Here is a 27,979-nt window from a genome sequence, read left to right as displayed (position 1 = left end):
GGAGGCGCCGGGCCGACTCGCCTCAGATGGCCGCTGAACAAGCGATTTCCACCTCGGCCCTGCGGGTCTTGGAAGAAGCGTTGGGCATGGGCTTGACGGCTGCTGGGGACACCGCGGAGGCGGTGGCCGCGGAGGGCGCCTACTACCTGGAGCGTATCCTTAAGTGTAGGCGCGGCCTCCAGGCGCTGCCCATGGTAACGGGTTTGTGGGCGAGGGCGCGGGCTTCCCACTGGGGGCGCCCTCGCAGGCTGTGGCCGGCCAAGACGCCTTGCGGACCTCATGGTGGTGTCTCCGCCACCGTGTTCCCCTGATAGCTACCCAGTAAAAATTTCGTCTTTCAGGAGTGTTAGGCTGCCGCGTTCCTGTTGGAAGAACCTTCAGGAATCTCGTACTTAGTCACCACTCTGCAAACTTTGGATGGAAGTTTTATGTTAAGGTGGTGCAACAGATTGATTCAACCCCTCTTTTCGCTCAGTGGTTTTCCTAAATAAGCCCTAAACCTTCGGAATCCCGTGGGAGCCAATTCAGTCGGGAAAGTTAGGAGACAGGGAAAGACTTCTTTCTGCCTCTGGGTTTTAACGAGCTGAAGCTCAGAATATTCAACCTGTGACTCTCTAGATGGCTCATTTGTCCAATGCTTAGATGATTTGTTGTTGTAGCATCAACTTCCTAGGTAGTTTCAAATTTGGCTACTTAATAATAATCATTACAATAAAAAAAATTTTTTTTACCTTTTTTTTAAAGCAACTAAATGATGACCTGGTGAGCTCAAAAGTCTCAGAGGTGTTAGGAAGAAACCAGTGATGAGCAATTATCAATGGAAGTATCAGAAAAATGGAATAGCCATATGTGAATAATCAGGTTCACTATTTCTTGGTAAGGCTTTTGAGCTCACCTCCTGTAGGCATATAGAGTAATTTTACTGGAGAGATAGGAGAGTTCATGAGAAGAAGGCATCTACTTTTTTCAGGCAGGTAGGAGAAGGAGGGTTATGTGTTTTATTCTTAAAGATATCAAAGAAACTCTAAAATCTGCTTTATTGTTATTATTTTTAGTCCAACTGTGAATCCCCCAGCTTTAATTCAAGACTTAAGAGATTCAGCAATGATTCGTTTTGTGGGCTTTGGCAAACTGCTTCACCTGTCCTGACTCAGGCTCTGTACACATCAGTGCTTCAGGGAGCTTTGAAGAACATAGTTGAAAAGATCAAAGAAAATATGTGATATTTTATTCAATGCAAACATGATTTTTATAGGAATATAAGTTTCAATAGTTCAAAATCAATTTAAATGAGATCTGTAGGTGCCTTAGTGTCTTAAATGAGGCATTGTACTATTTTCATAGCTCTAAATAACTACCTTTTCCGGTAAGATTACTTTTTAAATGCAAAAACGAGTCAATTCTTTCAGAACCTAACTGCATCAAGTATAAAGTTATTCAGTGTCCCTGGTAGTGAATGGTAACCAGCATCTTACTTTTGTCTACAGTAAGACGATTTCTGTAACACAGTTTGTTAACATGAGGCAAACACAATGGGTTAACATTTTTGCAAACATCCTTGTGAAATAAATAGTGGGACTCCAATATTGTACAGCTTTTAGGTTTACTTAATTTTCAGGGAGATCACTGGGTCACGATTGCGAACATATAACAGTTTGCAAAAAAAACCCTGTCTTACAAAGACTTCTCCAAGTAATCATAATTGTAAATAGAAGCAACTCTAACTTTTTAGGATTTTATTATCTGGTTTGTAAATTCTCTGGTCTTTTCTTCCATCTCTCTCTGGTTGATTATTATTTTGGGTTTCAACCAAAGGGTAGTCAAGAGATAGCAAAACTACACACATAGCCAATTTTCCTACATTCAGTGTTTAGGTAAGAAGTTTAGTCATAACTGAGGCTTTAACTCTTAGTTAAAATGAAGTTTGAGGATTACTTTTGAATGCCAATTACCCCTGTATCCCTGGGCTCTCTTAGCATGCATAATTAAGAGTTGACTGTATAATGTTATTTGACATTGTTTCTTAAGGCAATTATGATAGTTGCTGAAGTGAGACTTTCTTGGGTTTAAAGTCTTTAGCTTTCAGGTAATTTAATTGAGCTATTGCAGTGGGTAAATAAAATTTATAATATGCACAAATGAATCAGAAATCTGATGTTCTCTACTTTGCACATATACTTAATCACTTCTAATCTACTGCATTTGGTCTTGGGCTTCCCTTATTTATGACTGAACAGATGCTCCTTAGAATACTAGACAACAAGATATTAATATTAAGTTTTTAAAAGAGGTTGACTGTAATTCCCCAGGAAGTCCCCCTTTTCTTTGGTGTTAAGCATTTAAACACAAAGAACATGTATTCCTTAATAGGGCCCAAACCAGAAACAGCCAGGATCCACCATGAAGGGAATGATTTCATTAGTAAAGGCCCCATTTTCTTTATAAGTTTAGAGAACATATTCAGGAAAAAGAATTCTTACCCCTGCCACACCTCTTCTTTGTAACCTACTACCTGTAAAGTTAGATGTTATCTCTTTCTCTTCTGCAGCAGTTCAGGATATTATTGCTTTATGTTTTAAACTTACACAAGATAAAATACAAACACACATGTACATTGTTCCTTTCTTAACTGTAGCCATAGCTTTGAAGAAATCTGTTTATGGAGTACATGAATTCTCTGGAGAACTCCTCATTGGAAAGATATTTGCAACACTGTAAAACATAAGGCTAGATTTTAACTATGTGCTTTGTAAAGGGTCAAGTGTTTATAAAGAAAGTTGATTGTTCTTTTGTGAATGAATTCTCTATTAGAAATCAGTACTGCTTGGGTAAGGTTTTCAGTTGGAGTAGGAACTACAGTGAATGTATGGCTGTGGACAGATCGGAATGCCCAGTCCAATAGGGAGATCCAGGCCAGAATGAATTGTATGAAGAAAACTAATGTTTAATTGGTTTTATTGTTACATGTCAAAAGAATTGTTCAAGGAAGAATAATGGAATACATGGACTCTAGGAAAATGAAGCCTCCAAAGTATTATTTTTGTTATCTCCCTCCTTTTGGACTGATTCTCTGCACCCCTAGCTGGATATTGATTATTTTATCTTTCAAGGCATTCCAACACTAAGAATTTGGCTTCTTAGATCATGGAAATAAGTTTGCTGACCACTGAAGAGGTCTGCTCTGGCCCCACCAGCAATTTCTGAGAGTTGAGTGAATTTAAGCCAGTGCTTTGAAGCTGATCAACTCTGGATTCAGTCCCAAAGTCAACTATTTCTGAAAATACAAAATTAAAGATTCCATTAAACTAGTCAATTGAAATATGGTGATCACACTTAGATACCCCATCTAAGATGCATGCTTGTTTTCTTAAATTATATCCCTAGACACTCTCATTGCAGTAGTAATGTTCAGTGATAACTATAATTAAAATTGAATTTTTATCATTTAACATTCTTTTTTTAATTTTTAACATTTAGTGATTTTTCCCATCTTTTATGTTAACTTCTCTGGAATGTTTGTAGTATTGAGTGAGTAGATATTTGTCAAGTCCTTAATAATCATTATGTACTTAAGTCATCTATTTCTTATTATCATTGGAAAAATGAATTTGCCCATGGAATCTTAGTTGCATCCTACATATATTCAAATACAAGGACAGACAGTCTGAATGTAGAAACTAGACCAAAAGGCATGTTACTAAATCTGGAGTGCCAAATTTTACATGCATGAAAGTTATAGGCTATTTGGAAAGAAAAAAAAAGTATTTTGTTGTGTGTCTCTAATCTGGGCAAACTTTAATGTGCATATGAATCAAAGATATGGATCTTTAAATGAAGGCTCTAATTCAACAAGTTCTAGTGAGGGCTGAAATTTTGCATTACTAACAAGCTCCTAGGTGTTGCTGGTCTAAAGAATATCCTTGGAGTAATAAGGTTGTTAACAAATTTCTTAACTACTAGCCATTATATTTTCAGATAGAGGTGTATCTATATTTTTAGCTATAGAGCCCATATCTTTGGATCTCCTGGCTTAGAAGTTGGAAAAACTTAAACCACCATCCATTATCGGAACAATGAGACTTCTATTTTGAAAAGAAAGTTATTTTCCAGTTTCTGAGGCAGAAGATGTGCCGTGGTGTCTGGGGCAGGGGTAGCTAGTAAATTTCCCTCTTGCCGTGTCTGTTGAATTGGTAGTGGCTTCCTGGTATGTGATGTTAATAAGATTCTGAGACCACCTGAAGACTTGGTGGGAAAGACTGAAGAAAACAAATAACAGTGGGGAAAGTGGTAGCCAGTTATTTGCTATCTTTGTATATGTTATTCAGTTAACTTACATTATTTAAACTGGCTTTCCTAGGAAAGGGAACCATGGCTGTGATGTTTGCTATTTACAGTACTCTTATTTCAGTTCGGTAAGTAAAATGTTGATCATGGATGATCCAGGCTAGATTTTAGATTGCCTCTATGTTCATTGGCTTTGCAGTGATGGCAAAGATTACAAAGCAGTTTCTGTCTATAGTAGCTTTGGGAAATCATGTAAAGTACAATTAGCTGTATGTTTCATTCTAGTTCTTTATAAAGATGCTGCTGCTGGAAGTGATCACTACCTCCAGTGCAGCAGCGGGAGGAGACCAGAGTGTGAGGAAAACTTTGTATGGTGTTCACATTCTAAAAATCGTTCATGGTTTTCTGGCTGTGGTTCCTTTGCAGAGCCTTGTTTGTGACCCCATCATATCAACTGTCACCTCACGCTCGACTCCATTATGCCAGATGAAATACTTCTCTGAGGCTTCTTGCCGTTGTGTCTTCTGTAAAACTGTGATGGATTGAGGGTTTCCTGGTGGTTTCTGTGTGGGTGTCTATTGGCCTATTTTCTAATAGGATCTACAAGGTCAGGATCTGGTACAAATTCTTCCAGTGCAGAAATTGCCAGTTAGTTCATCCATGGTAATCAAGTATTCTCAAGGAACTGATTTATACTATGCAAAATCACAGGCGTTACTAAATTTATTCCAGAGCAAGTGGAGATGTGGAGTGGGACCCTAGTCTGAGTGTAGGCTCTGACTCTGGGATACCGAACCTCGCCTAGAATAGAGTGATGTTATGGGCTGTGGCTGCAGTCAGGGAGGAAGCAGAATCACAAACTATAGTACTCTGGGCAAGAGGAGACTAGAAAACTAGGCACAACATTAAATGTCAACCTTAAGCAAGCAGAAAGGCAATAACTAGTTCTAAAGAGAACAGAAAGGAGGGAAAAATGAATTTTGAAAATGGAGTTTAACAATGGTCTTTGAAGGAATACTAGACAGATAATAAGAAGGAAGTTTTTCTTGGCATTAAGAAACTGATTTTAAGTCAGAATTCTGGCTTATTCTGCAATGGAAAAAAAAATCACTTTGCCTGAGAACTGTGACCAGCTTAATTGTATGGACATTTCCTGCAGAATAGGATCACCTTAGAGATTAAATTACACATGAGAAAGTTGTCCAGTAAAAGTAGAATGAGAGTAAAAGGTTTTTATCATTCAGGCAATTCTTGGTCAATTGCTTATTCCTGTTCTGGCAACATTGCTTCTAAAGCAGTTTTCCAACCTTTTTTTTACACATGGTGTTCCATCAATTCCTGCTTTACTCAGTGTTTCTGGCTGCCCCAATGGCCAAGGGAATCAATATCAGTACAATGCACAGTGTTCTCTTTATGAGAAGGGGATAGTGTAATTTCTCACAGGCTTCACAACCAGAAATTGCTGTACATCTGCTGAGAAACTCATCTGTTTTCATTGGATAGATACTGAATTGGTATCTGATTACATTCCCCTCTTTACCCTGACTGCTGGGAAGCTTTGGGTCAAACCTGTGGCTTATGTTTGGCAAAGTTCATGAGACTTTATGGCATGTGCTGTATCTTAACCTTTATCTTATTTCTGTTCTTTCACTTTAAATTTCCATATTTACTTATTTTTATATTTTGTACTATATGCATATTTGTAAACTGCCACACAATCATTTGGGGATTCATTTGTGCATTTGTCCATGTGTTGCTAGCCAGCTAAGCCAGATAGACAGATGCATACAAACACACGTGCCAAAGTACATTTATTTCTTCAGTAACACTGCAACATCACAGTTCAACTCAGTTGCTCTTGGGAAGATTTTGTGTGTGAATCATTTTTGCAGATACTGAAAATAACCAATCAAGGAGAATAGTGGTTCCTATTTTGGATGTTTGTCCTGTTCCTGACCTTTAGTCTCATTGATCTCTTACCCTTGGCTAATTTAATCTTTGGGTTTGTAGCCCTCTTTTATACTTCTCTTTCCTTTAGGTCCTTCAAATTGAGCTATTTAAATGATTTGATTTAGCTGTTGGTAATATAGCACTTGAAGGTTTGGAAAATAGGTGAGGATTCATTACCTAGGATTTTGGTAAAAATTTCACATTCTTGTGTCCCTGTAGACACAATATGATATTGTAGAAAATTCCTGATATTTTTATTGAAGAAACTTGTCTTTGTCACTTATAGGTACATGATTTTGGGCAAATATCTTAACCTCCTTAAGTTTCTTTTATTTTTTATTTAGAAATGATTATATCTGTGTTATTCAATGTCAGAGGATTGTTGTGAGAATAAATATGAGAATGATCCATATGGCAAAACTTTTTAAGCTTTATAAAATGGTAGTTACTTTTTCACTTACTGTTTTGATTTGGGGGAAACAATATATTATTAGGGTTTGAACACTGTTTCCTCACATATTTTCTGGGTAGCAGTATGACAAGTGTTTGATATTTCCAAATCTTTGAGGACAAATTGTTTTCCTCTGCATATTGCTATGTTTAACAACCTATACTTTGATGTTTTTTTTTTTCACATTAATCTTATCAGTTGACTAATTTGCAATTTTAAACTCTAAATAATTTTAGAATATTTACTTCTTTGTGAAATTTATTATGGTATGAGCAGTGATGAAGGATGGCATTGCTTTTCTGGAGACTTAAAGACAAATGACTTCATACAAAGTCAAGTTTTGGTAACTGTCATGAAGAAGAGGGCATACTTTTCCATAAAAAAGAGACTGATTTTCTGTAGCTGAACTTCAGGAAATTTTATCTAATTGAGTGAAAATGTATCAGAAAAATCTAAACTTAGAAAGGAGGAAGATTGAGAGTGAATTTTATTAATCTATTCATTTTAAAGCCTGGGAGAACAGGGCCATGAGAGACTTATGAGACTTCTCCACTGGTACTCGTCTCTTTCTAGAACAAGGAAAATAATAACAAATACTTGCATAGCATTTACGCTAAGCTAGGCACCATTCTAAATGAATTATATTCATTAACTCTTTTAATACTCTTGAAACCCCTTAAGGTATCTGTGGTAGGCAGCTTTCATAGCAATCCTCACATTCTTGTCGTCATGCTCTTATTTAGTTTTCTTGTGTACTGAATAGGGTTGATATATGTAACCAATAGGATAATGAATAAATGATGATGTGTGACTTCTGAGGCTTGGTCATAAAAGACATTGTGTCTCCACTTTGTTTTCTTATATTGCTTATTCTGGGGGTAGCTAGCCACTATATCTTGAGAATGCTGAAGAAGCATGTGGAGAGACCCACATGGAGAGGAATTGAAACCTTTAGCCAGCAATGTCAGAGCCATCTTTGAAATGGATCCTCTTGCCTCCACTGAGCCTTCAGAAGACTGCAGCACAAGCTGCTATGCTATCTTGACTGAGGTCTCATCAGAGGCCCCAAATCAAAATCCACAAGCTAAGCCTGCTGAATTCTTGAGCACAGAAACTGTGAGATAAACTGTTAAGCCTTAAGGTTTGGAGAGTTTGTTAAGCACCAATAATAAAAAGTACAGATTTTGGTGCTTGAAAGTGGGGTTCTAACATAAGAAATACTTCAGAGTATTTAGAATGGCTCTGGAACTGAAATAGGACAAATGTTAGAAGTTCTTTAAGTAGGATGTTAATGAAAGCTAAATACCTTGAACAGACTATTAGTGGAAGCCTGGTGGTCTTTTAAGAAGGCTTCTGGCAAGGGACTAAAGAAAGGAAGGTGAGGCAAGTGCTATTGGAAACTGTTCCATAGTATTAGATTAACTAACTTAGGTAGGTACTTCACTCCTTGTGTCCAACATGGGTATTCTAGGATCAGCTGCAAGTATGTATATTTTTTTTCTGTAGTAGTTTAATCTACCACATTAGTTTTTAATTAGTTATTTAATCAGTTAAATTAATTAGTTATTTTTGACCCAGTATTACTTTTGTAATAATAAATAAATAAATAATAATTTATATTTTATATAATTTATATATTATAAATAAATAATAAATAAATAGGCTTAAATGTCTCTTCAAGTGGATCGAGTAAACAGTGAAGAGTTACTGGTTATGATGGAGCTGAGTAACAAAGCTGGATAGCCTATCATTTAGAGGTTTAGAACTGATAACTGGCAAACACTTCAAGTGTTTACATAGCATAGAAAATGAATATGGAATAACAAGAGAGGCTTAAGTATAGTTAAACCTGAACTTCTGGGGCTTATTACCAACTGTGTTAGCTCCTACCTGTGTGGCCTTGTGCTTGTGAGTCCTGATTTGTAAAGTGGAGATGATGATAAGAGCTTGTAGATATGATGAGGATGAAGGACAGTGTCTGGCTTCTATTAAATACTGCATAAGTGATATCAGTTCTTATTATAAATAGTGTGAGTTGTTATATACACTTTTAGCTAACTCTTAGAAGATAATTTCTCTTAACCAGCAGCAAAATGAAAACTAGGCTAATCTCATCTTTGATTTTGGTAACCTTTACTATGCCTTAAAGTGTTTAATTTTATACATTTTGAGCTTAGCATAATCATAATCACATCTGTATATGTGGAGAGAAATGTAAACCCACCAACCAATAAAATGTTAATGGTATATGTTGTGATTGCTTTCAAAATTAAATGTTATCTTGAAGTTTTTATTTGTAATTAAATTTACTTACAATTTTTGAAAGTCTTACAACAATGCTGTTAGAATTTTTTTTTTTAATTTTTAAATGTTTTATTTACTTCTGAGAGAGCGAGAGAGTGAGAGAGAGAGAGAGAGAGAGTGAGCATGAGCAGGGGAGGGTCAGAGAGAGGGGGAGGCACAGAATCTGAAACAGGCTCCAGGCTCTGAGCTGGCTGTCAGCACAGAGCCCAACACGGGGCTCAAACCCAGGAACCGTGAGATCATGACCTGAGCCGAAGTCAGATGCTTAACTGACTGAGCCACCCAGGCACCCCTGTTAGAATTTTTTATTAGTCATTTCCATTGGTATTTTAATGCTTATTTCTTGATACTTTAAGAAGCACTGAATTATGATTACTGTATAGTTTACTTTGCTTAAAAATTCGGCTGCCTTTCCTCAGAATGAGTTTAATTTTAAAATTGGAATATATAATAAATAAATAGAGATTTAAGTAATTTTTACTATGAAAACAGTGAAATCTGTTTTTTTACTTATATGTGAATATTGATGTGCTTTTTAGAAATTCGTTAATACTTTAAGAAGTCACAGTGCACTATAAATAACTCTGGAGCTCTGAGAAATTAAGTTAGTTTAAGATAAATTAAAAAAATTTACTGTCATAGCTTTCTTGTGCATAATTTTTCTTTTTTCTTTCTAATCTACACTATCTCATATATATCATGTACTTTTTTGTAGGCCTTAGAACCAAGTTGGAACTCATTAGATAGTAAATAGATGTGTGGGAATGTAGTTTTTCATAGGTTTGGGTTGTGTAGAGCAATAGTTTAATAATAAAATTTTTTTGTTTTAAAATATCTATATTTGAAGGGGCACCTGGGTGGCTTAGTCAGTTAAGCGTCCGACTTTCGCTTAGGTCATGATCTCGCGGTTCGTGGGTTCGAGCCCCGCGTCAGGCTCTGTGCTGACTGCCAGCTTGGAGCCTGGAGCCTGTTTCAGAGTCTGTATCTCCCTCTCTCTCTGACCCTCCCCTGCTCACGCTGTCTCTCTCTCTCTCTCTCCTAGAAATAAATTAAAAAATATTTTTAAAAAATCTATATTTGTAGGTTGTATGGGGAAGATCAATTTTAAAAAGAGCTTAAATTACATTTACCAACTTGGTAAAATAAATGGATCTAATACTGAATTTTAATGTCAAATCAATTTTAAATAAATCATTTTATTCTGTATATTTTGAGATTGAAACTTGACATGATTTCAGAGGTCACCATAACTGAGGCATCTGAAGATGATTATGAATATGAAGAGGTAATTATTTCATTTTAAATATTTACTCTGTAAATTCATTGTCATTCTAATGAAATATTCATTTTATTTTATATATATATATTTTGTTTTCCTTAAGACATGTTAGTTTTTCAACTGAATTTAGCTAATATCAGCTGGTTAAAAGTGAAGTGTGAAAGTTCTGTTTGAAAGTTTAGATTGTTTAATCCATCTGGCTCTTTTGGTTTTCCTGTTAATTGTGCTTCAGAATTACCTCCTTATCCCCTCTCTTCTGGATCCTAACTCCAGACTGCCCATCCAGCAGGCTTTCCTTCCCAAACATCCATTCTGCTCTTGGATAGGTTTTCCAGATTCCCACTACTGGCTGTAGCTCAGATCCCATGCTTCCTTTCAGCTTAATTCTAATTCTGTGGGTAATGTAGTTACTGCCTCAAATCTTTCCTTTCATTCACTGTTTGGATAGGACCTCTCGCTCCTTCTGAGACTTGGCACATAGAGTCATTCCTAAATGACAGGCACTGCAAGTAAGACTGTGGAAACAAGCGCAGCAATTTGTGGCCTGAGCAAGTAAATGAACAAACAGTAGATAAACTTTTTATTATACTAGTAAAATAGAGATATTATGAATATGTGCCATATGAAATTACTGAAGGAGTTAATATAAGATACATAAAACTCATCAGCATGTAACAAGCAGGTGGTGAGTGTTAACCATCATTATTATCATAATTAGAGTCAATTGCATTTTTCCAAGAGCTTAACACTCCGGCAGTGAATTTTATTTATTTATTTTTTAATAAACTAGAGATTTGCAGTTACTGATAGTTATGAAAAAGAAATGGCCTTACATTTTTTCTCAGTAGAGTTGTTAGACTACATTTGCCATTATAGATAAGAGCAGATGCCCCTAAACTGATCTCGAATTTATCAGAAGTGACATTGATGATGTTTACGAGGAAGTCAGAAAGCTTCCTGCTTGGTTATACGTTTGTCAGAGAACTTCAGAATGACCTGGTATCTTACATAAGGCGTATATTTTTGGGATCTTTTATTTTATGAGGAAAAATTATTTCTAAAATGAAGTAAGGTACTTTTATATTCCATGCTTACTCTTTCTATACTCTTTCTCTTTGATTTAGATACCAGATGACAATTTTAGCATTCCAGAAGGTGAAGAAGATCTGGCAAAAGCAATTCAGATGGTCCAAGAAAAGGATACAGATACTCAGATTTTGGTGAGAATTTTGAACACAACCTATAGTTTGTGTAGTTTGAACACAGCCTATAGTTCAGCAGTGAGAGTTATGTGATGTTTTGAAAATCATTTAAACTTTAAAAAAAACTTTTTTTTTTTAACATTTACTTATTTTTGAGACAGAGAGAGAGCGCGAGCTGGGGAGGGGCAGAGGGAGAGGGAGACACAGAATCTGAAACAGGCTCCAGGCTCTGAGCTGTCAGCACAGAGCCCGATGCAGGGCTCAAACCCACAGACCATGATATCATGACCTAAGCTGAAGTCGAATGTTTAACTGACTGAGCCACCCAGGGGCCCCAGAAAGTCATTTAAACTTTAAGTATGTTACTTACTAAGTGCAATCCTATCACTCATTGTGCCTTTTTCTCTTCTATGTTTTTATCATCACACCTTAACTTTAAGTAGTCTTTTTTCTTCCTTTTTGGATTGTCATTTTCCACATCATGGTTACTCTTGCATAAATAACTTCATGACAAATGACACCTTCCTCAGAACTCTGTTTAATCTCACCAGATATTAAACCAAGGATTTTCAACATTAATGTACAGAATTTGATATTGTATACAGATACTAAAATGTATTTTGTAAACATTCTATGTGGGTTTTTTTTTTTTCATGGAAGTATTTATATGATAGGGATGCTTAATATGTTACAACTTTTTTTTTCTTATGAGCTATTTTACTAAAGAATGTGGTAGGGGATTTTTTAAAAGTTATTTTGAGAGAGAAAAAGACAGAGAGACAGGGAGAGAGAGAGAGAGATGTAAATGGAGCGGGGGGGGGGGGAGAGAGAAAGAGAGAGAATCCCAAACAGGCTCCATGTGTCAGCGCAGAGCCTGATGTGGCGCTTCACTCACAAACTGTGAGATCATGACCTAAGCTGAAGTTAAGAGTCAGATACTTAACCTACTGAGCTGCCCAGGTGCTCCTGGGATATGTTGTTTTTATTCAACTAGTTTTTCATTCCTTGAAATAGGGAAGTATCTCATTCAAATTTAATACCTAGCACCTTTCATGGTGCCTGGCATGTGGGAGATGTTCAACAAAGATATGTTGAGTGAATATTATATGTAAAGTTAAAAGGAACATTTATGATCACTTTATAGCTTAGAACATGTATGTATGTTCATGTGTGTTGTATATAATACATTCATAGGATTCTGAGTCTCCATGTATAAGAAACATGGAATTTTAAGGTAGTTGAATTTCTGCTTTAGATTTTTCAAAGTATATGTATCAGATATATTCAGGAAATAGAAAGAAAACGCTATTTGAGAAGGCAGAAATCTACTAGGTATGTTGCAACATACATACAAATGTACGTACAAACATCAGCTCACAGACATTTTTAGAAACTAGATTAGGTACAGTCTCTCTGTCCTTTGCCTCCCATGTTCCCAATTCCTTCAACTATCCTCCATCTTATTCTAAATATCATTTTCAAATTTATTGACCAAAAATGCCAAGATAACATTTGTTATTGTCAAATGAATGTTTACTTCCAACAATGTTAATCCCTTACTTAGCAGTTATATGTAAATTTCCACCATAATGCAAAGACTTGAAGGGATGCTATATTCTGCTACTTTGGCATCTTCCATGTTTGATATAGGGTCCTGCATGTAATCAACACTGTTATATAATACCTTTTAAAATGACCTTAGGAAAGATAATCCAAATTATTCTGCTTGAGCTTTAAAAAAATTCATTTTAAAACCTTAGTTATTTGTCAGGAAATTTCTGTAGCCTGCCAAATTTGCTTCAGCTAATCACTGTTTTGAATGTTGTAGCAACTACTAGTAATTAAGATCAGCATTAAATTATGTATATAGCACTTTTGAAAAGCACTTTTTAGGGGCACCTAGGAGGCTCGGTTGGTTAAGTATCTGACTCTTGACTTAGTTCAGGTCATGATCTCATGGTTTCTGAGGTCAAGCCCTGCATTGGGCTCTGTGCTGACAATGAAGATCCTGCCTGGGATTTTCTCTCTCCCTCTGTCCCTCTGTTTCTGCCCCTCCCCTGCTTGTGCTCGTTCGCGCGCTCTCTCTCTCTCTCTCGCTCTCCCTCTCTGTCTCAAAATAAATAAATAAACTTAAAAAATTTTTAAAAAGAAAAGAAATTTTTAGGGCAACAGAGATTCATTCCTTACTGAATTTCTATGTAAGTATTACTAGGTATGTAATATTTACCTGGTATGTGACCAAGACCAAGTTAAGAAGGACAGGGAAGAAGGAAAGTCTACGTCTGAGTTTCTATATGTTAAAATAGATCTGTCTGTCTAAATTATTGGCAGTTAGATTGGTAAGTTCTTGCCAATGAGAAGAAAATGAATGCACTCTGGGAGTAACCATACCGTTGATATTTCTAAGAATTTACCCATTACTTGACTTATTTTATACATGGGCTTATGTGATTTTGTAGTTTTTATGGCTATTCTAATTTCATATTTCACTTGCTGAAGTATATCCACTTTTCTAGGTTAGGGGTCTGCAAACATGTTCCCTGGGATATTTTGATAGCCATAAGATCTCTGTTGCAATTCACCTCTCTCATGTAGTATGAAAGCAGTCATAGACAATATGTACAAAAATGGGCATGGCTGTGTTTTGATACAATTTATTTATTAAAATAGTTAGCTGAGCCCTGATGTAGACAATAGACTTATCTAATTCTAATATTAAATGGTAGTATAAGCCATTCCATCACACATATTTTTTTCTATGTCAGTGTTTCTAAAGATCAAGGAGCCAAAATTCATTATATTTCTTTTTATTGTTTTCATGATTTTTTTATTTTTAATTTTAAAAAGTGCTTATTTATTTATTTATTTTTCTTTTTCCTTAAATAGTTTATTGTCAAGTTGGTTTCCATATAATACCCAGTGCTCATCCCAACAAGTGCCCTCCTCCATGCCCATCACCCCCTTCCCCTCTCACCCACCCCCCCTCAGCCCTCAGTTTGTTCTCAGCATTCAAGAATCTCTCATGGTTTGCTTTCTCCCCTCTCCCCAACTACTTTTCCCTTTCTTCTCCTGCTTCATCCTCTGTTAACTTCCTCCTAATCCACCTATAATGTGCAAACATATGGTATTTGTCCTTCTCTGCCTGACTTATTTCCCTCAGCATAACACCCTCTAGTTCAATCCATGTTGCTACACATGGCCAGATTTCATTCTTTCTCATTGCCATGTAGTATTCCATTGTATAAATATACCACATCTTCTTGATCCATTCATCCGTTGATGGGCACTTAGGTTCTTTCCATGTTTTGGCTATTGTTGAGGGTGCTACTATGAACACTGAGGTACATGTGCCCCTAGACATCAGCACTTCTGTATCCCTTGGGTAAATTCCTAGCAGTGCTACTGCTGGGTCATAGGGGCATTCTATTGTTAATTTTTGGAGGAACCTCCACACTGTTTTCCAGAGGGGTTGCACCAGCTTACATTCCCACCAGCAGTGTAGGAGGGTGCTCGTTTCTCCACATCCTTGCCAGCATCTATTGTCTCCTGATTTGTACATTTTAGCCACTCTAACCGGCGTGAGATGGTTCTCAGTGTGGGTTTGATTTGTATTTCCCTGATGAGGAGGGACGCTGAGCATAGCTTCATCTGTCTGTTGGCCATCTGGATGTCCTCTTTGGAGAAGTGTCCGTTCATGTCATCTGCCCATTTCTTCACTGGATTATTTGATTTTTGGGTGTGGAGTTTGATGAGTTCCTTATAGATTTTGGATACTAGCCCTTTATCTGAGATGTCATTTGCAACTATCTTTTCCCATTCCGTCAGGTGCCTATTATTTTATTGATTGTTTCCTTTGCCATGCAGAAGCGTTTTATCTTGATAAGGTCCCAGTAGTTCATTTTTGCTCTTGATTCCCTTGCCTTTGGGGATGTGTCAAGTAAGAAGTTGCTGCGGTGGAGGTCAAGGAAGCTGTTTCCTGCTTTCTCTTCTAGGGTTTTGATGGTTTCCTGTCTCACATTCAGGTCCTTTATCCATTTTGAATTTATTTTTGTGTATGGTGTGAGAAAATGATCTTGTTTCATGCTTCTGCATGTTGCTGTCCAGTTCTCCCAGGACCATCTGTTAAAGAGGTTGTCTTTTTTCCATTGGATCCTCTTTCCCACTTTGTCAAAGATTAGTTGGCCATACATTTGTGGGTCCAATTCTGAGTTCTCTATTCTATTTCATTGGTCTATGTGTCTGCTTTGTGCCAATACCATACTGTCTTGATGATGACAGCTTTGTAGTATAGGCTAAAGTCTCAGGTGGTGATGCCTCCCATTTTGGTTTTTTTCTTCAATATTACTTTGGATTCAGGGTCTTTTGTGGGTCCATACAAATTTTAGGATAGTTTCTTCTAGTTTTGAGAAGAATGCAGGTGCAATTTTGATTGAGATTGCATTGAATGTGTAGATTGCTTTGGGTAGTAATGACATTTTAACAATATTTATTCTTTTGACCCGTGAGCATGGAATGTTTTTCCATTTCTTTGTGTCTTCTTCAATTTCCTTCATAAGTTTTCTATAGTTTTCATCATACAGATCTCCTATATCTTTGGTTAGGTTGATTCCTAGGTATTTTATGGTTTCTGTGCGATTGTGAATGGGATCTGTTTCTTGATTTCTCTTTCTGTTGCTTTATTATTGGTGTATAAAAATGCAACCGATTTCTGTACGTTGATTTTGTATCCTGAAACATTGCTGAATTCATGGATCAGTTCTAGTAGGCTTCTGGTGGAGTCTGTCAGGTTTTCCATGTAGAGTATTATGCTGTCTGCGAAAAGTGAAAGTTTGACTTCTTTACCAATTCTAATGCCTTTGATTTCCTTTTGTTGTCTGATGGCTGATGCTAGGACTTCAGCACTATGTTAAACAACAGTGGTAAGAGTGGATCTGTGTCGTGTTCCTGATCTCAGGGGGAAAGCTCTCAGTTTTCCCCATTGAGGATGATGTTAGCTGAGAGCTTCTTATAGATGGCTTCAATGATGTTTAGGTAAGTTCCTTCTATCTCGATTTTCTCAAGGGTCTTTATTGAGAAGCGATGCTATATCTTGTCAAATGCTTTTTCTGCATCTATCAACAGGATCATATGGTTTTTATCTTTTCTTTTGTTAATGTGATGTATCACATTGATCGATTTGCGAATATTGAAACAGCCCTGTACCCCAGGAATGAATCGCACTTGATCTTGGTGGATAATTCTTTTTATGTGCTGTTGGATTCGATTTGCAAGTATCTTGTTGAGGATTTTTGTATCCGTATTCATCAAGTATATAGGCCTATAGTTCTCTTTTTTTGCTGGGTCTCTGTCTGGCTTGGGAATCAAAGTGATGCTGACTTCGTAAAATGAGTCCAGAAGTTTTCCTTCGATTTCTATTTTTTGGAATAGCTTGAGAAGAATTGGTATTAATTCTGCTTTAAATGTCTGGTAGAATTGCCCAGGGAAGCTATCTGACCCAGGGCTCTTATTTGTTGGGAGATTTTTGATAACTGATTCGATTTCCTCACTAGTTATGGATCTGTTCAGATTTTCTATTCTTTCCTGTGTGAATTTTGGCAGTGAGTGTGTGTTTAGGAATTTGTCCATTTCTTCTAAGTTGTCTAGTTTGTTGCCATATAATTTTTCATAGTATTCCTTGATAATTGCTTGTATTTCTGAGGTGTTGGTTGTAATAAGTCCTATTTCATTCATGATTTTGTCGCTTTGAGTGCTCTCTCTTTTCTTTTTGAGAAGCCTGGCTAGAGGTTTGTAAATGTTGTTCATCTTTTCAAAAAACCAAATCTTGGTTTCATTGATCTGTTCAGCTGTTTTTTTTTTTTTTTCGTTACTGTTTTGTTTATTTCTTTCCTGATTTTTATTATTTCTCTTCTCCTACTGGGTTTGGGGTGCTCCTGTTGCTCTCCCTCTAGTTCCTTTAGGTGTGCTGTTAGATTTTGTACTTGCGCTTTCTAATTTCTTGAAAGAAGCCTGGAGTGCAACGTACTTTCCTTTAGGACTACCTTTGCAACATCCCATGGAGTTTGGATTTTTGTATTTTCTTTTCATTTGTTTCCATATACTTTTTAATTTCTTCATAACTGCCTAATTGGCCCATTCATTCTTTAGATGTGTGTTCTTTAACCTCCATGTTTTTGGAGGTTTTCCAGACTTCTTCCTGTGATTGATTTCAAGTTTTATAGCATTGTGATCTGAAAGTGTACATGGTATGATCTCAATTCTTTCTTATTTATTGAGGGCTGCTTTATGTCCCAGTATGTGATCTATCTTGGAGAATGTGCCATGTGCACTTGAGAAGAAAGTGAATTCCATGGCCTCAGGATGTAGAGTTTTAAATATATCTGTCAAATCCATCTGGTACAATGTGTCATTCAAGTCCATTGTTTTTTTTAGTTATTCTCTCTCTAGTTGATCTATCCATTGCTGTAGGTGGAGTATTAAAGTCCCCTGCTATTGGCACATTCTTATCCATAAGATTGTGTTTGTGATTAATTGTTTTATATATTTAGATGCTCCCATATTCGGTGTGTAGACATTTATAATTGTTAGTGCTTCCTGATGGGTAGACCGTATAATTATTTATATAATGCCCTTCTTCATCCCTTTTTACTGTCTTTAATTTAAAGTCCAGTTTGTCCAATATAAGTATAATTACTCCAGCTTTCTTTTGACTTCCAGTAGCATGATATATATTTCTCCACCCCCTTACTTTCAATCTGAAGGTGTCCTCCAGTCTAAGATGAGTTTCTTGTAGGCAGCAAATAGATGGGTTTTGCTTTTTTTTTTATCCATTCTACTACCCTATGTCTTTTGATTGGAGCATTCAGCCTATTTATATTCAGTGTTATTATTGAAATATGTGGGTTTAGAGTCATTGTGTCCTTTGTGGGGTTCATGCTTGTGGTGGTGTCTCTGGTATCTTGCATTCCTTGCAACATTTCCCTCAGAGAGTCCCCCTCAGGATTTCTTGTAGGGCTGGTTTAGTGTTGATTAATTCTTTCAATTTTTGTTTATTTGGAAAGACTTTTATCTCTCCTTCTATTCTGAATGACAGGCTTGATGGATTGAGGATTCTTGGCTGCATATTTTTTCTGTTCATCACATTGAAGATCTCCTGCCATTCCTTTCTGGCCTGCCAAGTTTCAGTAGATAGGTCTATCACCACTCTGATAAGTTTCTCTTTGTATGTTCGGGCACCTTTTATCTGTTGCTGCCTTCAGAATTCTCTCTTTGTCCTTATATTTTGCCAGTTTCACTATGATATGTTGTGCAGAAGATCGATTCAAGTTATGTTTAGGGGAGTTCGCTGTTCCTCTTGAATTTCAACGTCTACTTCCCTCCCCAGATTGGGGAAGTTCTCTGCTATAATTTTTTCAAGGACTCCTTCAGCACCTTTCTCTCTCTCTTCCTCTTCTGGAATTCCTATGATACAGATATTGTTCCATTTGATTGTATCGCTGAGCTCTCGAACTGTCCTTTTGTGTTCCTCAATCAGTTTATCTCTCTTTTCCTCAGCTTTCACTTTTTCTATAATTGTGTCTTCTAAATCACTTATTCTCCTTTCTGCCTCTTCAATCCATGCATTGGATCCCTCCATTTTATTATGTATCTCATTTATAGCATTTTTAAATTCATCACAACTATTTTTAAGCTCCATAGTGTTTGTAGCAATAGTTTCTCTGATGTCTTCCATGCTTTTTTCAAGCCCAGTGATTAATTTTATGACTGTTGTTCTAAATTCTTGTTCAGTTATGTTGCTTATATCTGTTTTGAGCAGTTCTTTAGCTGTCATTTCTTCCTGGAATTTCCCTGGAGGAGAGTTCTTCCGTTTCATCATTTGATTAGCTTTCTATCCCTTGTTAATTTTAAAGGCTTGTTATGCACTCTGCCCCTGTGGGTGATGTTGTAGTAAAGAAGGCTCTTTGACTGTCCACGGCCTGTCCGTTCATGAAGTGTTCTTTGAATGGTGTCTCTTGGTTTCTCTTGTTGAGAGTTTGGTTATTTTGTTTCCCTAATGGTGGTGGTATTTGGGACACTCCACCATGTGTACTTTGGCTTGTTTCCTGAGGTAGCCTTCCACATTACCCTGGACCACCATGTCCGGGCACCTCTGCCTGCTTGGGTTCGCGAGCTCTAGTGCCGCTGCCGCTGCTGCACAGTGCCCTTGCTAGGGGCTGAGAGGACGGTCACGGGAAGGAGTTACACCACTGCTCCATGGCCCATGCTCTCCACCATGCTCATGGTGGCTGGCCCTGTGTGCGCTCCATGGCTGCTCATGCCTCTCCCCTGTTTATTTTTGAGAGAGGGAGAGAGTGTGAGCAGGGGAAGGGCAGAGAGAGAAAGGGACAGAAGATCTGAAATGGGCTCTGTGCTGACAGCAGGTAGCCTGATGTGGGGCTCGAACTCATGAACCATATCATGACCTGAGTTGAAGTCGGATGCTTAACTGACTGAGCCACCCAGACACCCCTATATTTCTTTTAATAATAATAATTGAACGAATTAAAAGGTTCATACATTTTTTTCTTTTTTAAATGTGTATTATGTTACTGAATGGGCAAGCTGACCTCCTTATTGTTCTTTAGATAATTCAGTCATACTCTTGCCTCAGTGTCTTTTATTTGCTGATGCTTTAACTGGAATATGACTCTATCTTTCTTTAGATTTATGCTTAAGTTCTATCTTAGCAGTGAAATCTTCCTCCATCAATGAACATACATAACAGCCCAGCTCCACATACATATCTGCACTGCATTTGGTCCTCTGCCCTTCAATCATCTGCTTTTTTTCTTGCCATCTTCCATATTATATATTTTTAATTTAGTTCATTTTCTGTCTCCACCTATTTGTGCATTAGGTATGAACACTGAGTCTTGTCTAGGTTCAATACTGCTTTATTCCTAGTGATTAAAATAGTCCCTGGAATATAACACTTAACAAAAAATAGATGAAAAAATGAGCAGGTGAAAAATAAGTAAACAGCCTTTTGGTATCAGTAATCAAAGCTTATTTAAAGGGGTGCCTAGGTGGCACAGTCAACCATCTGACTCTTGATTTTTCCTCAGGTCATGATCCCAGGGTTGTAGGATCTAGTCTCATGTTGGGCTCTGTGCTGAGTGTGGAGCCTGGTTGAGATTTTCTCTCTCCCTCTCTCTCTGCCCCTCCCCTGCTTGCACCTATGGGCACACGCTCTCTCACTCTCTCTCTCTCTCTCTCTCTCAAAATAAACAGGGTGCCTGGGTGGCTCAGTTGGTTAATTATCCAACTTCAGCTCAGGTCATGATCTCATGGTTTGTGGGTTTGAGCCCCTTGTCTGGCTCTGTGCAGACAGCCCTGAGCCTAGAGCCTGCTTTGGATTCTGTCTCCCTCTCTCTTTGCCCCTCCTCCCACTTGCACTCTGTCTCTCTCTCTCTTAAAAATAAATAAACATTAAAAAAAAGAAAATAAATAAACTTAACAAAAGCTTAGTGATGATTTTATGTTTTCAAAATAAATAATTGTATGTTTAAATTTCAGGAGCAGAAAACAGTTTTTCCTTCAAAGCAACCTGAAGTAATAGAAGATTTTCTCTGCAATTTCCTAATCAAAATGGGAATGACCAGAACTCTTGATTGCTTTCAGTCTGAATGGTAAACAATTATGTGGATGAATTGTTCTCCAGAAATGCTAACATGTCTACTTTTAAGTGTCTTAGAAGACTTGAAGTTGCTCACCTTACGCAAAATGGGTGAAATGGATGGTAACTTTTCCCATTCTCACCACTGAAACCATAAGACACACACTCACACACACACACACACACACACACTCACACTCACATTCACACTTGCATAATTAGGATATCGATTTAAAAGAAATTTTTACTAAACATCTTTCCTATATTTGGGTAATTTTCAAAAATCAAGAAAATGGAATATCTCCTGGGGTTGTATAAGACAAGGTATTTTATAAAATAGTTTTCTAATATGTTCAGCATAATTATTAAGGGTATTATTTCCTGCATTAAGATATCCTACCAACAGTACTACTTTACTTGTTTTCCTTATAGTTTAATGGACTGCCTTTCACTACTCACACAACTGATTTATTCTTTTTCTATAAATATTTCTTCCTTTGGTAATAAGCAGCATTTATTTTCAAATGGTGTCTAAATGCAGATTTTCTTGTTATAATGGAAAATTTTAATAACTTGTTGGTTATTGAAATCATCAGGCATACTGTCTTTATTCCTTTGCTAAAGCAGTAATGTCGGGGCTCCTGGGTGGCTTAGTCGGTTAAGCGTCCGACTTTGGCTTAGGTCATGATCTCGGGGTTCATGGGTTCGAGCCCCGCGTCGGGCTCTGTGCTGACTGCCAGCTCAGAGCCTGGAGCCTGTTTCAGAGTCTGTGACTCCCTCTCTCTCTGACCCTCCCCTGCTCATGCTGTCTCTCTCTCTCCTAGAAATAAATAAAAATATTAAAAAAAAAAAGCAGTAATGTCTTCAGGCATATTTTCAGAGTCCTAATATTCCTTAATGAAATATCATTAAATAATTGCATTTAAAAATATGTTTGAACTTTAAAAGCCATTGCGTATAATGGAAAGGGAATACTATGATATTAAGATGTGTATAGTATTTGGGGGCTAAATTCTAATTTTAAATAAATATAAGAAGCAATTTGTAATTTCTACTAATCTGTGCTTTAGTTTTTATTTGCTGCTTTTTTTGGTTCTGATCTATGGAGACCAAGTAGATAGAAGCAATTAGTTTTATTATTTTAAATTGCATATCTAAAGTTAATAAATTTAATGAAAAGAATCATTTTTCATTAATACAGTTAAGGAAACAGAATAAGTTTGATGGTAGAAAAATAATAGTCTTCCTACTAATTTTAGAAATTACACAAATAATATTTATAAAATGTCCCTATGAAATAATTACAAATGTAGTAGAAAATACATTTCTGTAAAAGTAGGTAGATGATTAATTTGCAGTACTAATGAAATGAAAAATTAATGTGGCTCAGTTTATTTTTTTCTTCTAAGAATATGTGTTAGGACATGTAGTACTTGCATGTTTGTATAGTCCAAAGTGTGAAATGATTCCCTTTGAGAAATCTGGAACCAGATTTCATTTTAGATTTAGCAATTTGAATTAAGATGAAATTTCAGGAAACTGCAATAGAATTAGGACTTATAGAACCCCTGTGTAAGCCTGCCATTTAGTATAATACTACAATCTTAAAGTAATATTCTTATAAAATATCTCTTTATTAATATGGTTTAGTAATACTATGGTTGAAATAATTGTATCCTTATCCCTAGATGTCAGTTTGTAATAAATTTACAAACTGTTTATGATAAGATTACACAGTATTGGATACTTTTTCTTCACATGAAGCAGTTTTTACTTTGATCAGAAACCTTTAACTATTCTGCATAGTAGGACTATAGAAATACTAAGTATATTTATTATCGTTTTTATTATAGATAAAAATGTTTTATAGTATTCATTGCTATGAATATATTTAATCTTACAAAAGTTGATAAAACAAGGTTCCCTCATTGTTAGTTTGTAAAACAAAAAACCCTAAAGTCACCAAAAAACCTGGGCAGTAAAATTTGACATGTGGCCTTTTTTTTCTTTCTAACGTTTTATTTTCTGAGAGGGAGAGAGAGCGCAAGCAGGGGAGGGTCAGAGAGAGAGGGAGACACAGGATCTGAAACAGGCTCCAGGCTATGAGCTAGCTGTCAGCACAGAGCCCGATGCGGGGCCTGAACCCACGAACTGTGAGATCATGACCTGAGCCGAATTCGGCTGCCCAACCGACTGAGCCACCCAGGCGCCCCGACTTGTGGCCTTTTAATCTTTAAGCAGTAATTGCAGTAAATTCTTTAAATCCAAGGTCAGCAAACAAATCTGGCCTGCCTCTGTTTTTGTAAGTAAAATTTTGTTGGCACATAGCCATGACCTTTCTTTTAGGTATAGTCTGTGTCTGCATTCATGCTACAACAACACTGTTACTCACAGCACAGTGGAGAACATACGGCCTAGAAAGCTTTTTTTTTTTTTTTTTTTTTTTTTNCTTTCTTTTAGGTATAGTCTGTGTCTGCATTCATGCTACAACAACACTGTTACTCACAGCACAGTGGAGAACATACGGCCTAGAAAGTTTTTTTTTTTTTTTTTTTTTTCAAATTCTAAACTATTTTCTGGCTGTTCACACACAAAAAGATTGTGTGTGTAGTAGGAGTTTTTTTCTATGAACCACAAATAATGTCTGCACTGTGGGTTAGCAGTAGCTAATGGAATTTTTCTTTGTTGGTGAAGTATTTTCTGTAACTGTCCCTGAAAACATGGAGAAAAAAGTCTCATTTGATGTTTGTTATCATCTAGGTAACTGTTCCCTGTCTTTTACATCCTATGCCTTGGGTGCCATCATGAAGGAAAAATAACCCTTACTCTTATGACACTATTGATGTGTTTACTGAAATTCTGTCATACTATTTCTCATTTGTGTCAGTGGGCCTTAAACTCTTTTGGTATATAGACAAATTGTATGAAAGTCTATGTACTTTCTCTCTGGAATACATGCACATTCTCTACTTCTCTATAAGTCTAAGTATTTTATGGATCTTATGGTAAATGTGAAGACCATTAATGTAATTTTACTGGCAGTAATGTCATTGGCAGTTCTATTAGTACTGAAACTAATTTTTTTTCCAGTTACTCATAGTTATATAGCAATATTTTTTCCCCATCTGAACACTTTTCAGTCTTATTCTAAGTGTGAGTGAATAAAGAGGAAGAAATAAAAAGGCCAGGATATTTCCTTAACACACACACACACACACACACACACACACACACACACACACACCTACCTGAAACCAAAACAAAATATCTTATGTAGAAAATTCTTGTTTTACTGAGAAATGTATTTTTGGAGTTTGTGGATTAAGATTCCTAGTGATCTTATAGTATCTGAACAGTTTTAGTGAGTTTAAAATAATCTTTGGAATTTTTATATTGATTACAGAAATTTGTCATGATACACTTAGTTTTGAATGTCCTAAGATATATATGATATAGTACGTGTTATAGTGTAGTATGCCTGATTTGTGTTTATTTTACCACATATTAATTTATTTACATAGCATTTAATGTAGAAAGGACTATATACTCCTTTTTTCTTATTGAAATAATTTCTTTAGTGAGTTTTTTCCTGTATTAAATTAAGCACGTTGCTGAATACCAATTTCATGGTCAGAAAAACTTTATGGTCTAATACTTCAATCAATTCTTATATCTTTTCTTCTGAGATAAATATAAATCACATTCTATTTATGAAATAGTGAATTTATTATTAAATGGTTATCTGTTTTGTTTTATAAATTGTGGCAAATATTACTTAATAATGATTCTTTTTATAAAAAAATTAATCTTTATTTATTTTTAAGAGAGAAAAACAGCTGTCAGCACAGAGCCTGACAGTGGGGCTTGAACTCACAAGTTGTGAGATCATCATCTGAGCCTGAGCCAAAGTCGGACACTTAACTGACTGAGCCATCAGATGCCCCTACTTAATATTGATTCTGTAATCTTAACCCTTTGGGTATTCTTCAGGGCTTCTATTAATGTATAACATATTAATAAAATTATGATTTATAACATGAAAATACTGATAATTAAACATTTTTAAACAAATATTTCACTTACCTATAACAAGCTGTGTAGGTATTTCTTTGTTACTTTATTACTGAAATGTTTTTCTGTGTTTATACTGTTTTTTTATTTAGCTTTATTAATTGCTACATGTATACATATAATTTAAAACTATAATCATTTAAAAATCTGTAAATGATTCTCTGATGTTCCTCAATTCACTGACGAAATAGATATTCTATGATCTCTGCCTCCCTCTCTACTTACCAACGTGCCACCTCTGTTCTCAGGCATTCTTCTCACCTGTCACAGAAGCTGAGCCATACACACTGCCATCTAAGGCCAACACTCCAGTTGTCTACTGGAGCCCAGCTACTTAAGGACATTGCTTCAGCAATTGTCCTCTCGTTTCTCTGTATTGTAAACTTTTATTTTTTTTTATTTTATTTTTTTAATGTTTTATTTATTTCTAGGAGAGAGAGAGAGAGAGACAGCGTGAGCAGGGAGGGTCAGAGAGAGAGGGAGTCACAGACTGAAACAGGCTCCAGGCTCTGAGCTGGCAGTCAGCACAGAGCCCGACGCGGGGCTCGAACCCACGAACTGCGAGATCATGACCTAAGCGAAAGTCGGACGCTTAACTGACTAAGCCACCCAGGCGCCCCTCTGTATTGTAAACTTTTTCCCTTCTTGCTGGATCATTCCCATAAGCATATAGATGTATAATAATATTTCTTATATTTTTAAAAAGGCTAGAAGACAAAAAACACCCTGAGCTCCACATCCTTTTTTAAGATAATCTTGATTTTCTAGGCTCTGCTTTATGGTATATCTCCTTGAAAGAGTTTATTTCCAGTTCCTCATGTTCTGTCCTTCCTTTATTTTATTAAAAAAATTTTTTTTAATGTTTATTTCTGAGAGAGAGAGACAGCGTGAGCAGGGGAGGGTCAGAGAGAGAGGGAGACACAGAATCTGAAGCAGGCTCCAGGCTGTGAGCTAGCTGTCAGCACAGAGCCCGATGAGGGGCTAGAACCCATGAACCGTGAGATTATGACCTGAGCTGAAGTCGGACGCTTAACCAACTGAGCCACCCAGGCGCCCCCATCATGTTCTATCCTTAAGTCTACTATGGTTGCACTATTATCTCCATGACTCTGCTGAAAGTTTTCTCAATGCTGCACATTGCCAAATTCAGTGACTGATCCTTAGTATTCCTCTTTATTCAGTCTGTTTTCAGCATTTGTCACTGTTTTTTATTTCTTCCTTCTTGGAACACTTTATTCACTTGGTTTATGAGCCACGGTGCTCTCATATTCACTCAGTGTTTCACTACCCACTGTCTGTCTTAGTCTCTAGTTTGGTAGTATTTCTTTCTCTTCCCAATTCTTGAAACAGTCCAGACACTTCTTTACTTCTCTGTTTACAGTCATGCTCTAGGCCTTGTCCAGTCTTATGACTTTAAATAGTATCTATTTACTGATAATTCCCACATTTGAATCCCATGTCCTGACTTTTCCCCTTAACTCTGGACATTTAGACCCAGTATTCAGCTTCACTTGCAATATATTCACATTGCAATTAACATTAATGAAAGCAGTTCCTTGATTTCTCTAACCACCCATTTCCTACTGCATTCATTTCCATCCTCATAAATTGCTGTCTGTTGTTCCTCCAGAAACCTTGCAGTCATCTTTGACCACTTTTTTTTTTTTTTAACCAATACTTGGCAGCTGATTCATAAGAAAATCTTTTTTGGCTTCATCAGTAAGTTGGCTCCACTTTTACACCCTGTCCAGAAGGGACCTGTTTCTCATAATCTCTACTGCTACCAACTTTGTTCATGCTACCATTGTCTCTTTTTGAATTATTGCAACAGCCTCCTAACTAGCCTCTCTGATTCTACTCTTGCTCCTATAGAGTCAGTTTCTTCAAAGAGATGGCAGACTAATCCTTTTAAAACATAAATCTGATCAGTGTCACTTGTTTCTCAAAGCCTTCCAATGGCTTTAGTCTGATTCAAGTAAAATCATATTCTCTCTGGCTCCCGGCTCTCTTCCTTAACTATTTTTCACCACTCTCTTCCTTCTGCTGGCTCCAGATACTCCAGAGATACTGGCTTTTTGCTTTTTATCATACATGTCAAGCATTTCCTTTTCTTAGAGTCTTTACATTTACTTTTCTGTCAGCCAAGAATGCTCTTCCCCTTCATATCTACATAACTTTAGTCCTTTATATCTTTTAGTTCTTTGCTCAAATTTCACTTTATCAGTCATACTTTCTGGATTCATCCTATGTAAAGTATCACAAACATCCCCATCAATTTCCACCTCAGTCTATCATCTTATCCTGCTTTATTTTACTTCTTAGAACATACCATCATCCACACTAGAATAGATGGGGGCTTGGACTGTTTTGTTCATTTTACCAATGTCTAGATTAGCACCTGGAACATACAAGATGTTTGGTTATATTTTATGTAGTATGATGATATGAGTACCTAGCAATGAATTGTTATTTTAAATATATATTATGAATGTTGACATTTTAATTTACAAAATTAATGCAACAACTCATTTCTATAAATATTTCCTAGGACTTATCTTTTTGAATTGTACATAAATTAAGCCAGTTTAGTAAAAAGCAACAATATAAAGCCTTTTGTTTGATTTCATCCTAGGTATGAGTTATTACAGAAAGGACTAACTGGACTTAAAGATCTTGGGAATGTTCCAGATGTCTACACCCAGAATATGCTTTTAGAAAATGAGAACAAAAATTTGAAGAAAGATTTGAAACACTACAAACAGGCAGCTAAGTATGTTAATTTTTAA

General features: G+C 36.5%; 1 protein-coding gene across 1 annotated transcript; it reads left to right on the top strand.

Annotated features, from left to right (window-relative positions):
* Positions 1-17: 17 nt before the first annotated feature.
* LOC120221480 (sperm-associated antigen 16 protein-like) lies at positions 18-27,979 on the top strand. The gene is made up of 5 exons (XM_039218880.1): positions 18-153; positions 10,228-10,274; positions 11,393-11,488; positions 21,023-21,135; positions 27,826-27,979. Exons 1-5 carry the CDS (start codon positions 27-29, stop codon positions 27,977-27,979), a joined length of 537 nt encoding a protein of 178 aa, XP_039074811.1. The 5' UTR covers positions 18-26.

This window comes from Hyaena hyaena, unplaced genomic scaffold (genome assembly GCF_003009895.1).
Source record: "Hyaena hyaena isolate Hyena2069 unplaced genomic scaffold, ASM300989v1 scaffold_782, whole genome shotgun sequence".
In the NCBI taxonomy this organism is placed as follows: domain Eukaryota; kingdom Metazoa; phylum Chordata; class Mammalia; order Carnivora; family Hyaenidae; genus Hyaena; species Hyaena hyaena.
The sequence above is the reverse complement of the archived record's forward strand: the minus strand, read 5'-3'. Positions and strand labels throughout refer to the sequence as shown.